The sequence below is a fragment of the Gallus gallus genome, chromosome 1 (genome assembly GCF_016699485.2).
Source record: "Gallus gallus isolate bGalGal1 chromosome 1, bGalGal1.mat.broiler.GRCg7b, whole genome shotgun sequence".
NCBI lineage: Eukaryota > Metazoa > Chordata > Aves > Galliformes > Phasianidae > Gallus > Gallus gallus.
Window position 1 is genome coordinate 76,894,668 of NC_052532.1, and position 12,853 is coordinate 76,907,520.

At 55.1% G+C, this 12,853-nt stretch overlaps 2 protein-coding genes across 3 annotated transcripts; both read left to right on the forward strand.

The window, feature by feature from the left end:
* Positions 1–245: 245 nt before the first annotated feature.
* CNP1 (C-type natriuretic peptide 1) lies at positions 246–6,070 on the forward strand. 2 transcript variants are annotated; one of them, NM_001398136.1, is made up of 3 exons: positions 246–412; positions 5,500–5,788; positions 5,931–6,070. In NM_001398136.1, exon 2 carries the CDS (start codon positions 5,539–5,541, stop codon positions 5,770–5,772), a length of 234 nt encoding a protein of 77 aa, NP_001385065.1. In that variant the 5' UTR covers positions 246–412; positions 5,500–5,538; the 3' UTR covers positions 5,773–5,788; positions 5,931–6,070. The 2 variants fall into 2 exon arrangements, with proteins under 2 accessions (NP_001385065.1, NP_001180545.1); NM_001193616.2 differs by lacking the exon at positions 246–412 and adding an exon at positions 3,997–4,169.
* A 1,583-nt stretch (positions 6,071–7,653) lies between these two features.
* Positions 7,654–11,571, forward strand: GAPDH (glyceraldehyde-3-phosphate dehydrogenase). Its single transcript, NM_204305.2, has 12 exons — positions 7,654–7,692; positions 8,065–8,105; positions 8,721–8,820; positions 9,098–9,204; positions 9,289–9,379; positions 9,555–9,670; positions 9,770–9,851; positions 10,018–10,169; positions 10,299–10,377; positions 10,593–10,676; positions 10,820–10,917; positions 11,274–11,571. The coding sequence occupies exons 2-12, from the start codon at positions 8,083–8,085 to the stop codon at positions 11,341–11,343; spliced, it is 1,002 nt and encodes a 333-aa protein (NP_989636.1). The 5' UTR covers positions 7,654–7,692; positions 8,065–8,082; the 3' UTR covers positions 11,344–11,571.
* The last annotated feature ends 1,282 nt before the right edge of the window (positions 11,572–12,853 follow it).

The window sequence follows — 12,853 nt, forward strand, 5'->3', positions numbered from 1 at the left end:
TACATGACGTAACTTTGGCACTTGTTAAACATTGCCCATCTCGCTGCACTTAAGCAACACCAGTGCTCAGGTCAGGCCTAGCACTTAGACAAGCCATGTGAACATGAAGTGCTTTAAGTGTGAATGTTAATCATACAAACAGCCTTTAACCTCCTGTCTCGCAGGCAAATTGGCATTTGTCCCAGAGCTTTAGAACAGAATTATTTCCTCTTACCTGGCGGTTGCCTAGAAAACAAACGCTTCTCAGGCCAGTGACTTGCTGGATGGGAACCAGAAGGGTCCTACTCTCAGCAGGTTCCTGCACTTCTTTCCCTGCTCTTCCACTGAGTGTCTTGCTGTTCCTGCAGTCACTGTGGTTATCTTCAGTTCACCAGCAAGGAAAGCCTGCTGCTTGGTTCTCTGGTCTGGCTATGTAAGTAACTAGTAACAGAAGACTGCAGTAGTTTATTTTGATCCCTATATAAAGGAAGTGTTAGAAATTGCATAGCTCTGCAGTAGCCTGGGAATATGTTTTTATGCTAATACCCAAATGGATGTAAATACATTAGCAGCTTGTAAAAATTAGCAGATGGGGGAATAATGGGCTGACAGCTCTATTCATGGGGATGGGATGCATAGATTAAGTCCCCTTGCAGCCACTACTGTGTCAGAGAGCCAGATACCAATATAACCCCCCCATGCGCAATCCAGCACACCTGTAAAAACAGATTGCATAAAATACGAAGATCAGAAAGCTACAGCACTATTGTCCTACTCTGCTACCCTCCCTTATATTCAGTAAAGGCTACAAGCAACAGGGGAAGCAGCTACAGTATTAACAGTAAATACAAGTCATGCATCCTGTACACGATTCCTCCACCACCACCCACTCCAGAAACAGCATCTATGGATTCCTAAGCTCAAGGCACTGCAAGCTTGTACAGTAAGTCTTGTGTATGCATGAGAATGAGATGATATGTTGACTATGCTGCAGTGAGGGAGACACCAGCACGATGGTCAGTAAAATCCGTGTTCCTCAAGGGGCTCCATTCCATAGCTGGCTCTGTGTTCCTACCCATGGTCCTAAGTGGAATGACATGGACATTGGCCATTCCTCGGAGCCTGCAGCAGCCACCAGCCCTTTGCATTGCCATGGGGTATCTGCAGAATACTTCATCCTGTTCCTAGCTCTCCCACTCTCTGTCCGGCTCCTTTCCTTTTGCTTGTAAAAGACTGATTGCAATTCAGCAGGAACTATTTTTCTAATGGTCTTGCAAGCTCTAGAATCAGTGTCCCAGCATCAGAGGGAGAAGGGTTTTTACAGAGGCAGCTTGTTAGCACCAGAGAGGAAAGGACAATAACCTATTTCAGGCTGCAAAAACTGGGGCAATCAGGGACTCATTGCCTGCCAGAGCCTTTTTACTTCTCAGTCATTGCCAGGACATGACAGAGTAACTATTCAGTTCTACTGCACTCTCAGCAAGGATCTGGGATGCAAAGCAGCTGCAACTTCATTGCACCTGAGTTGGGCTGTGTCTGCAAATTTATCCAGGCTTTGTAGGACTTGCAAATTTGCAATAAAATTTTCCAAATCTTATACAATTTCCTAAGTTTCCTGCATGTTATGGAACCACTCAATTGGGATTTCCATCCCTACAGAGCTCAGTGTGCATGCAGCTGGGCTACAATTTCAAGCAGCTGCAAACATTTCTGGCATTCTTGCAACATAGGGGCTACCATACTAAAGGGTGCCAGGCCAAACTTCCACTACGTTTTGTATCAGAAACAAAGCATTTTTTGTTTTGTTTTTTTCTTACCTGTGACTCAGGAAAGGGTTGACTGAACTGTTGCATTCAATGTGAAGTTATTCTGCCTGTGGCTGTCTTACTAGCAGCATTAAAGCTCAGGCAGACTGACTTCAAGATGTTAGGATGTGAATACGAAGTACAGAACCAATATCCTCAGAGATTGAAATGTGGGATGAACACATGTGCACTTCCCAGTTCCTCCCTCCCCTTTTTTCCACCCCTTTGAAACTTTCACATCTCCTCACTGCAAAGCTCTGGCACATGGAGGGGCTGTGCATGTGTATCATGCACACCACTCCAGTACTCTGAATGCCCACATAAGCAGCACATCCCGATTCTCTACCAGTCACCTGTGGTTTAAAAGGTTGGAGTAGAAATTCCCTCTGTACTCAACCCTGGTGAGGCTGCACCTCAACTACTGTGCTCAGTTTTGGGCCCCTCACTGCAAGAAAGACAATGAGGCCCTGGGGCGTATCCAGAGAAGGACAACCTCTCCAGAGAGGTCTGGAGCACAAGCCTTATGGGGAGTGCCTGAGAGAACTGGGAATGTTCAGTGTGGAGGGAGCTCTCTACAACTACCTGAAGGGAGGTTGTGGTGAGGTGCGTGCTGGCCTCTTCTCCCATGTAACTAGGAATAGGACTAGAGGGAATGGCCTCAAGTTGCACTAGGGGAGATTCAGGTTAGACATTAGGAAATGCTTCTTCTCCAAATAAGTGGTCAAGTGCTGGAACGGGCTGCCCAGGGGGGTAGTGGAGTCACTGTCTTTGTAAGTGTTCAAGAAACGTTCAGATGTTGAACTGAAGGCCGTGGTTTAGTGGAAAATACTGATGATAGATGGACAGTTGGATTGGATGATCTTGGAGGTCTTTTCCAACCCTGGTGATTCTATGATACTCTGATAATCTTATTCCCCATGAAATGTCTCCCCATTAGCCAGGGGCCTGGGCAGAACCATCCATGGGTCACAGGTATCAAGGGGAGCATACTTGGATATGCCCCCACACCTCGTCCTACCTGGGCAAAATCTCTCCTGCTTCCAACTTTGGTGCTCCAGATGCAAGGTCTACACTCAGCTTTCGCAGGGTTGGTGTAAAATGGTTCATTATGCTTTTTGTCTGGTTGGGCTGAGAAGAAAGGGAACCACAGGTCTGCCTCAAGTGAAAAATGCCTTTGAAGGATGGAAAATAAGACAGGGCAATTATCTGAGCTGTGACAGACAGCACAACATTGTCAATTTTCATCCCAATTGCTGTATGCAATGATACCGAAGAAAGGGAAATTCAAGGTAGTATTACACCTCCCCTGCACACCCTGCTCCTGAAAAGGGGTACAGTCTCCCCTTTCTCTCCCTCAGCAAACTTTCCTGATTAGTTTCTGTCTTCATACTCAGGCTGACTTCTGCACTCTGGTTTCAAACAGTGACCTCATTGCGTTGTTCAGCTGGTGAGAAACTACAGTAAAATGGGAGAGGTAAACAAAGGGGGGGAGCTAATAGCCTGAAGATTTAGGAGGCAGGAGTCTGTTCCTCGCCATCCTACTCCCATTGTGCACCTGAGCTTGAGAAAGTGCAAGCTCAGCCTCAACAACCAGTGCTTTTCTGTGCTGGTTCCTCTGGAAACTCAGCCCAGCCCAACAGATGGTGCACACTGAGCTATGACTCAGGACAACCAGTATGCAGGCTGTGCGCCCACGTGTGCTTAGATCCATGCTCCTATCACTGCCACAGATCCCAGAGTTAGCACAGAAATCCATACATCTACTGCAGCAGGAGCTTCATGTCCCCTGGCCAAGCAGCTCATCAAAACATAGGTGTTAAAAAACCTGCGGCCAGCAGTGAGACTATCACCAGCCAAGCTGCAGCTCATGCTCACAGTGGTTAAAGCAATAACATTAACAGCATTCTGCCTTAGAGAATGTCAGTGTCACTGCATATCGCAGCCTCCGATTCCCTGTTTCTGGATGTGTCTTGAAGTCTCACCCTGATCCTGATAGATACCTCCAGGCCCCAGCCAGCAGCAGCTTGGCTTACATTTGTCTTCCCAGACACTCAGCAAACACTTTTGTGTCTTTTTTCTTTAGAGGAAGGGGTCTCACTGAGCTCACCCTGAAATATATCACCACGGACAAAAGGGCTGAAAGGTTAAGGAGCTCCAGGGGGGCGTGCAGCAGAGCTGGGGGGCAGGCGCCTGCCAGAACCAGCACTATAAAAACAAAGAGGGGACGGGGCTCTCAGGGGCTACAGATCCTGCCTCACCTCCCATAAACCCCGGAATAAAGAGAAGATGCTGGGGCTCCCAGCATGGCCCTGCTCGCTTTTCCTCCTCCTAGTTCTGCTCTCTGCCAGTGTACAAGCGATGTCCTCATCAGGACAAAGGCTCCAGGTAGGAGGGACTGGGATGGAGCTGTGGGAGGCTTTGGGAGTGGCAAGGGCAGTTTGGGGAAGTTGTGTTTGAACATGGCGTGAGTGGTGACCCCACATCCCAGCTCCCAAGGGCTGCTACCTCTCCTTCAGTCCAACAGCTTCAGCTCTAGGCTGACTGTGTCTTTACAAGCCACCTCCTTGGGAAGTGCCAGCATTTCAAGGTAAGGGACAGGCAACAGCCTTTTAGTGAGTGCTACTGGCTGTGAGTCTCTTCACTGCATGCAGAGGCTTCTGGCTGCAAGGAAAACAGTTCTATCTTACTCAGCCCTGTGGCAATAGCCACCTATAGTCCTGTCCCCTACAGGGGGAAGGGCTTCTTTGTTTTGTTAAATCTTTGTTAAACCTTTTAACATCGATTGCAGAAACAATATTTATGGCTTTTAAATCAACCCAGCTTCCTTGTCCCCAAGCCCTAACCCAAGCCCCAGCACTCTGCCTTCACATCAGCTACTCTGTCCAAGAAGAAAGCTGCAGGGAAGGAGCTAGGATGTGAACTAGAAATGCAGGACTGATTCCACTATGACTCACCATGGAGACACTTTCACTCCTCACTGAAGATGCCTGTGTCTGCTTCCATTAACTCGCTGCTAGAGAGGACAGAGCTAAATTGCACAAAGGCATCCTCAGCTGTAGGTCAGCAAGCATCCACGTGATGCACAGGCGTGGAGTAGCCACTGCAGGCCGCTGCCATGGGCAGCAGTGTGCCCCCAGGGTACCTCCTGACCCATCTCCCTGCCACTGGAGGATGCTGGCAGTGACGGAGGCATGTAATTAAATTAGAGCATGCCTGCCTGCACAGAAAGTATGGAGACTTCCCAGCAGATGAAGAGCCTGCCTTCCTTAGGCCCATTCTCATACTTGACTGCTTTATGGTAACAGTTTCTCTGTGACACTGCCCTCTGGAAAAAAGAAACATGACAAAACACTCAGCACACAGCAGCACTCAGCTTCACCAAAAGGAGCAAGGGCTGATGCCTCCCTTATTTTCCAAGTGCGGAGAGAATTTTTTGATAGCAGCATGGCAAGGAACAGAGACAGCAATACCACAGCATTCCGTCCTGTTCTTTGGGCAACAAAATCATCTAAGGCTGGATAGCTGCGGGCCCGGCCTCCCCTCAGTGTCCTTGGTCTGGATGCAAGGTCACAGGCATGGGGCCTTCTGCACAGGCACCATTTTATGTCCTGCCTGAGTCCGAGGGAAGAAGAGGGAGAGTGGGACAGTGGGCTGGGATACAGGAGCATGGGCAATCCACCCTCACCCATCTGCTCCATTTATCCCTCTCTCTCAGGTGCTCCTTTCCCAGTTGCTGCCCTCGGACTCCGAATCCATGCCGGCTGAGGAGGACATGAAGGAGGGGTCCAGCTCTGAGCCGCAGCTGCTCTCTCCCCCACTGCCGCTCCTCCCGTCCAGGGCCCGGGCTGCACACCCCCTGCTCTGGCGCAAGGCCCTCGCCAGTCGCAAGCGAGCTCTCTCTGGAGACTGGGCCTGGAAGGCCGTGCCCCGGGGCTGCTTTGGGCTGAAAATGGACCGGATTGGGGCCTTCAGCGGGTTGGGCTGTTAGCCTGGAGAGACTGGAGGTGAGGGGGCCAGCAGCAAGGGCCAGGCAAAGCGGGCAGGCATCAGGGCACAGACTGCGGGGAGTGCCCGGAGCGAGGGCGGCAGGAGGCCGGCCCAGGGGTGGCAGGCCGCGGGCGGCTCACCGGCCTTGCTTGTTCGCAGGCGGACCAGGCGTGTGGAGAGCCGGCCCGGGACAAGACTCAGCTCGGGACAGGACGGGATGGAGCAGGCAGCAGCCGGAGCCCCGAGGGCAGGGAGGAGAGTTGCGCCGCGCAATCGCGAATTAAACTGAGCCGTGTGAACCCTCGTGTCGGAGCTCGCGCCAGAGGCGCCCGCAGCGCTGAAGGGCTCCCGGGCCGCGCGACCCTCACCGCACCCGCCGGGAGATGGCGGCAAAGTCCGCGGCGCGGCACGGCGCGGCCTCCACGCGCGGGGCCATTTTGGGCGCCGCCGCCATTCCGGGTGGGCCGGGCGGCACGCGCGTCCGAGGCCCGGGCCCGAGCCCGGCGCCGCGGGGGAGGATGGGCGGCCGACGCATCGATCGCGGCCCCGGGGCCGCCGCGTTCTCTCGTTCCGCCACGCTCTGCCCCTCGGCCGCTGCCGTGTTTGCCGAGCAAACAGAGGGCCTCCGCGTGCCCCGCCAGCCCTGACCCCGCGACGTGCGGGGACTCCCCCAGCCCCGGCATCGCACCCCCCGGCCGCCCGACGGGGCCGCACCGCCGCCTCCCCTGGCCTTTAAGAAAAGGTCGTAACCTCAAGATGGGGCTAAACTTAGCCGCTGCCCCTCGGTGCACCGGGAATAGCAGCTATACAAGGAGAGTTGGGTTACGGGAGCTGCGTGACCCCTCGCTCGGACCCCCCTCACCCCCCCCCCCGATATCCTCCATCCCCACCCTTGGAGCTGGAGCCGAAAGGGAGGCCCGCCTCAACCCTCCACGTCCCCCTCCCGGCCCTTCCTCCTGCCGGACACCCGGCTCCAGGTACCCTCTCCATCCCACGGGATGGAGGCTTTCAACCGAGCACGGCTCCATCCCTCGGTTTGGGTCGCACGAACCCCGCCGCCCTGCAGCGTATGGCACCGAGCCGGGCGGCCCAGCCGTAGCACCCGGGGACCGCTCCTTCCCCACACACCGAGCCCGGCCGCCGGGCGCAGGCGTGCCGAGGCGGGAGCGGCACGGCGGCAGCTCGAGGCGGCGGGAGGATATCCGCCGTCACGTCCCAGGAGCAGCAGGATGCTGCAGTTCCTCATTAGCACGGTCCTCACGCAGCACCGCACGGCCTGCTGGGCCGGGCCCGGCCGGGAGCCTCAGAGCGGGGCCGTTGGGCGGCCGTGCACCCCGGTATCGCGGTGCGGGGACGGATATGGGACCCAGCGCTCCCCAGCAGCTCGGGGCTGCGCGGCCAACACACGCAAGGGCTGAGGACGGGGAGCGGGCAGGCTGCAGCCTCGCATCGCGCTCTCTTTGTCCCGCCCGCGGCCAGACGCCGTTCTCTGGGTACCCGCAGGAGCGCAATCCGCACCCACTGTACCGCATCGCGTGATGCAGCCGCATCGCCCCGGCCTCGTCCGAGGGCGCCACGGCCCCACGTGGGGCTTTGTCTGCACGCAGCTCCGCGCCCCCCGGCCCCGGGGCACCCCTCGCCGCCCCCACCCCGCACGGGCACCGTGGTACGGCAGCAACCCCCTAAGCCCACCCTGAGCCCAACGGCCGCCCTTTGTTGCGAGGGGGGAGGGGGAAGGAGAGGGGGGGGGCCGTTTCGCCCGCACCGTGCGCGCACGTAGCCCCGAGCCCGCCCCCGCGCTGCCATTCGGCGCTGGCCCGGCGGGGCGGGGCGCGGGGCGCTGCCTCCGTGTCTATAAAGGGCGGCGGCGCGGCACTGCGCCACCTTCTCACTGCGCGCTGGGGCCGTTGACGTGCAGCAGGTAACGGGCGGGAGGACGTGGGGGCGGAGAAGCGTACCCCCCACCCACCCGCCTGTCTGCCTGCGCCCCCCTGTAGGGGTTGGGGCTGTAGGACCGCGAGGAGTGCGGCGGGGGAAGGGGGGAGGGGGTCTCCGCGCAGGACCGCGTGGTGCCCGGGGCACAAAGGCGGGGGCGGGCGGCGCGAGATGAAGGGGGTGGGGGTTGGGGGAGAGAGGGAGAACTGCGGGGGAGAGAGCTCGATGGGGATGAAGGAAGGGATGGCGGGTCGGGGGGCGGTGCCCAGAGCTCCGCAGCGCGCGCGGTGGGGGGACGTTACTGGGCCGGCGGTCTGCGTGCGGCACCGCACGTCTCACTGCCGGTCTCTCCCCGCAGGAACACTATAAAGGCGAGATGGTGAAAGTCGGAGTCAACGGGTGAGTGCGGAGCCGGGCCGGGTGGGGCGGCGTCGCGGGGATGTGCGTGCCCGTGGGGGGGGCGGGGGGGGGGGGGGAGGACAAGGTCGCCTGAAGGGCGGGGGGGCCCCGCGCACCCCGCGGCGGTGCGCCGAGACCCCCCCCACGCCCGAGCCGGGAGTAACGGCCCCGCGTGGCGGTGCTGAGTCACTTCCCCGCGGAATCGGGGTGAGTCACCCCGGAAGCGCCAGCGCTGCCCGCGTGCCCCATCGGAGGGTCCCTCGCGCCCCATCGGTGGGCCGCGGCCAGCGGGTACCCGAGGAAAGGTCGCCTGGTGGATCGTGTGTCGGCGGTGCCCCGGGAATATGACCTTCTCCCACCCCACCGAGGAGTAACCGGATCCCCGGGGCCTTCAGTAAATTTAGCGCCTGACCTTTGTGGTGTGGGTGCCCTGGCCGGGGGTCGCTCTTAATCTTTAACCACTGCTCCTTGGCCTTTGGCCGCTGCTATTGGCCCCTGCTCCTTCAGGCAGTGACTGACAGATGCTCTGCGGGAAAGCAGTGAATAGGCTCAGCCATGCCCAGCCGGGCGCGTTCCTCACTGCTTGTCCTCACCCGCCTTTCCGTTTCTCCCCAGATTTGGCCGTATTGGCCGCCTGGTCACCAGGGCTGCCGTCCTCTCTGGCAAAGTCCAAGTGGTGGCCATCAATGATCCCTTCATCGATCTGAACTACATGGTGAGTTGCCTTGCAGTGCCCCCTCTAGGCACCGCGTGCACCTTGCCTAGAATGATTCAGCGGCGCCAGAGGCTCACCCAGCTCTGCTCCCCTTGGAAACCTGGCATAGGGTTGCAGGCGGGTTAAGAGACAGGAACAAGGCGTAGTGGTGCAGACTGGGTAGAGCGAAGTACAGAGCAGCAGTTAGACAAGGTCACCAAGAAGGTGGAGAGCTGAGATTGTGATGGGAGCACTGCATCTAGGATGCTCTGACCTTTCTCTCCTCTCTCCCTGCTAGGTTTACATGTTCAAATATGATTCTACACACGGACACTTCAAGGGCACTGTCAAGGCTGAGAACGGGAAACTTGTGATCAATGGGCACGCCATCACTATCTTCCAGGAGTGAGTAGCTTTCTCCTCTTGCCACTCCAGAGGATGAAAGTAAATGCCCTCCAGAGTAACTCCCGTGGTTTTGTCGTTCCTCAGGCGTGACCCCAGCAACATCAAATGGGCAGATGCAGGTGCTGAGTATGTTGTGGAGTCCACTGGTGTCTTCACCACCATGGAGAAGGCTGGGGTAAGTAGGCTACTGTGGCCCATGGGAAAAGGATTGCTGGTGCTTACTTCTGTGGAGCACATCTTTATCTACAGAGTTCTTCAAGATGGGGAAGGGATTACGTGGTCCGAGGATTGTATTGCTTCTCAACTGTTGGGGCATTCTGGATTATTTAATCTTTTTTTTTTTTTTTCAGGCTCATCTGAAGGGTGGTGCTAAGCGTGTTATCATCTCAGCTCCCTCAGCTGATGCCCCCATGTTTGTGATGGGTGTCAACCATGAGAAATATGACAAGTCCCTGAAAATTGTCAGGTAAAGGAGAGGAATGCTCCCTGGCCTGAAATTTTCACCAGGTTTCATTGCACATATATATGTTTTGTATTTGGCTGATTTGCCTTCTTTCTTTCCCAGCAATGCATCGTGCACCACCAACTGCCTGGCACCCTTGGCCAAGGTCATCCATGACAACTTTGGCATTGTGGAGGGTCTTATGGTAGGTCTGGAGCTTGATGCTCAGGAAGATGCCCTGTCCCCAGGTCCCAAATGCGTGAAGAAAAGCATCTATATGTAGTGCTTTCATTGGGTTTAGGGGGAGGTGCTGGGGATGTTTTCTCTGGAGAAAATGACTGCCTTTTTACCTCAGTGCTCTCTTTCCCTAGACCACTGTCCATGCCATCACAGCCACACAGAAGACGGTGGATGGCCCCTCTGGGAAGCTGTGGAGAGATGGCAGAGGTGCTGCCCAGAACATCATCCCAGCGTCCACTGGGGCTGCTAAGGCTGTGGGGAAAGTCATCCCTGAGCTGAATGGGTGAGTGTGGTCTTTCTTTCTGTGTCAGGAGGTAGGAGCCAGTGCCTGGTTGGCTCAAACATTTTTGTAGTAGAACAGAGTGCTGGTAGAGGGATGCTTATGCTGTTCCCTGCTGTTCCCTTCTTGCAGGAAGCTTACTGGAATGGCTTTCCGTGTGCCAACCCCCAATGTCTCTGTTGTTGACCTGACCTGCCGTCTGGAGAAACCAGTAAGTATTGTGGATAAGGCTGAAAAATCTTCAGGCTTGCCTCTAAAATTCTCCATACATGAAATTACGATTCCTACATCCATCTGTTCAATAGAAAAACTTGTTTTTGCTGAAAATAGTACTTGATATGCATGGCTAGTGCTATGCAGTTCCCAGTGTCTGGGCTGTAGCTGACATTTTGAGATGGGATTTGACCATCTTCTGCCTTTTTTCAGGCCAAGTATGATGATATCAAGAGGGTAGTGAAGGCTGCTGCTGATGGGCCCCTGAAGGGCATCCTAGGATACACAGAGGACCAGGTAAGTACTTTCTATGTAGGTGTTACTTGCCTCATATTTCTGATGGTGGCAGCCTTGCTGGGATGATGTTTTTGGGTACTTCTGGTTCAGGCTGTTATTGTCTGTTGAGTGGAAGAGTGTTTGACAGTGTCTCTCTGTTCCAGGTTGTCTCCTGTGACTTCAATGGTGACAGCCATTCCTCCACCTTTGATGCGGGTGCTGGCATTGCACTGAATGACCATTTCGTCAAGCTTGTTTCCTGGTATGCACAGCCTCGGGGTGTGGGGGAGACTGGGAGGTAGAGACTGGCAGTTCTGGTGTGGTTCTGTGCTGTTTCATTTCATCAGCACCATCTGATAATGCATGGCAACACAGATCCTTGCTGTGTTCAGGCGATTCCAGCATGTGACAGTCTCTAGTGAGATGGCTTCGTATCTGAAATGGCTGCAGCTGCCTTCCTGTAATGGAGGGCAGATGGGATGCTGCCTACTTTCTTTATAAGGAATGGATGGGAAGCTGTCCCATTTAGTTGTATGGGCTGGGACTGGAAGAGCAGTAACATGAAAAGGGATACGAGAAACCTGGTCAGTGCTGACAGCACTTCTTTCCCTTCCTCAGGTATGACAATGAGTTTGGATACAGCAACCGTGTTGTGGACTTGATGGTCCACATGGCATCCAAGGAGTGAGCCAGGCACACAGCCCCCCTGCTGCCTAGGGAAGCAGGACCCTTTGTTGGAGCCCCTGCTCTTCACCACCGCTCAGTTCTGCATCCTGCAGTGAGAGGCCAGTTCTGTTCCCTTCTGTCTCCCCCACTCCTCCAATTTCTTCCTCAGCCTGGGGGAGGTGGGAGAGGCTGATAGAAACTGATCTGTTTGTGTACCACCTTACATCAATAAAAGTGTTCACCATCTGAAGTGCCTTGTTTGTGTGTCATTGGGAAACTAAAGGGAATTCAATAAATGCTTTGAATTAAATTCAGTAAATGCTTACGGCCACCCTGTAACTGCGGGGCCAGCAACTCCAGCAAGTGTTCTGCGGCGTTCCATACCTGCTGCTCTACTGACAACATGTTAAGGCTACAAGCCCTGGCATCAGGTGCTGGCATTTGGATAAGTGTGGAGCTGTCCTGGGATGTATGATCTGTAAAAGCAGTCACTGCCCAGCTGTACTGAGTGTGAGGCTGCTGTGCATGGAGCTGTGTCCTGCTTGCTGGCAAGGGAAGGGCTCCTGCCCTTGAGCCAAAAGGTGTGTTGGAGGGCTGTGACTGGAAGACTGCTGCACGGTGGAATGGAAAGCAGCTGTTCATCCACCTTCCAGCTCTCTGGATTTTCTTGTCTGATGGGTGTGTGCAGAATAAAGTGCTGAGTAGTGATTTTGCATTTTGACATGGCAAAATGGCGCAAAACCCGGAATTTTTTTTATTCCCCCCTCGTTACTAGAGATGCTACAAAGAGAACTGTTCTACTGCATAGCTGAAAATAAATCACCCTGGAAGAAATGGCTGCCTCTGGCCCTGTGTTCTGTGGTGGGAGTTAGAATTAAGCACAGCTCTGACTGCAGGAGTGGCAGCTGTTGTCAGGCTCATGAGCAGCAAATCTCTGCAAGTATCAGCCCTCTGCCAGGAGCTGCATTAGCTCCCTCTGAAAGTGCTGAATGCTGCAGGGCGGGAGCCTACCCTGGATGATGAGTGGTAGGGTAGATAGGCAGTTCACTACCACCAAAACCGCGGGGTCCTTCCTTTTTTTTTCATCACTACTGAGGCCGAGAGCTGCATCAGAGATACTGCATTGCTCCCTGCAGGAGGCAGGTTGCAGCTGCTGACTGGAGACGGCTGCTTTTACAGTCTGACCTGGGGCAAGGACCGAGGCTGGAGGCTCTCCCATGGCCGAGACGTGAGAAACATGGGACAGTCTCCTGGAGCTGCTTATCTCTGACGGTAGAGCTGTGTGAAAACTAGACGTTCGCTGCGCTAGAGGGAGATGACTCAGAGTCGTTTTCCTTAGAGGAAATAGGTTGCATAACCTGTCTCTGGACTTACAGTACGAACAGCTGATTGGCTCTGGGATGGCCTCAATACCTGGCTTGTCCTCTAAATGTCCTGACAGAAGCTTTAGGTAACTCCAGAGTGAAACTGCAGCTGCTCTTCAGCTTTCAGCTGCTCTGGGGCTGGCCAGGGGGGCAGCCCTGCTGAGCAGG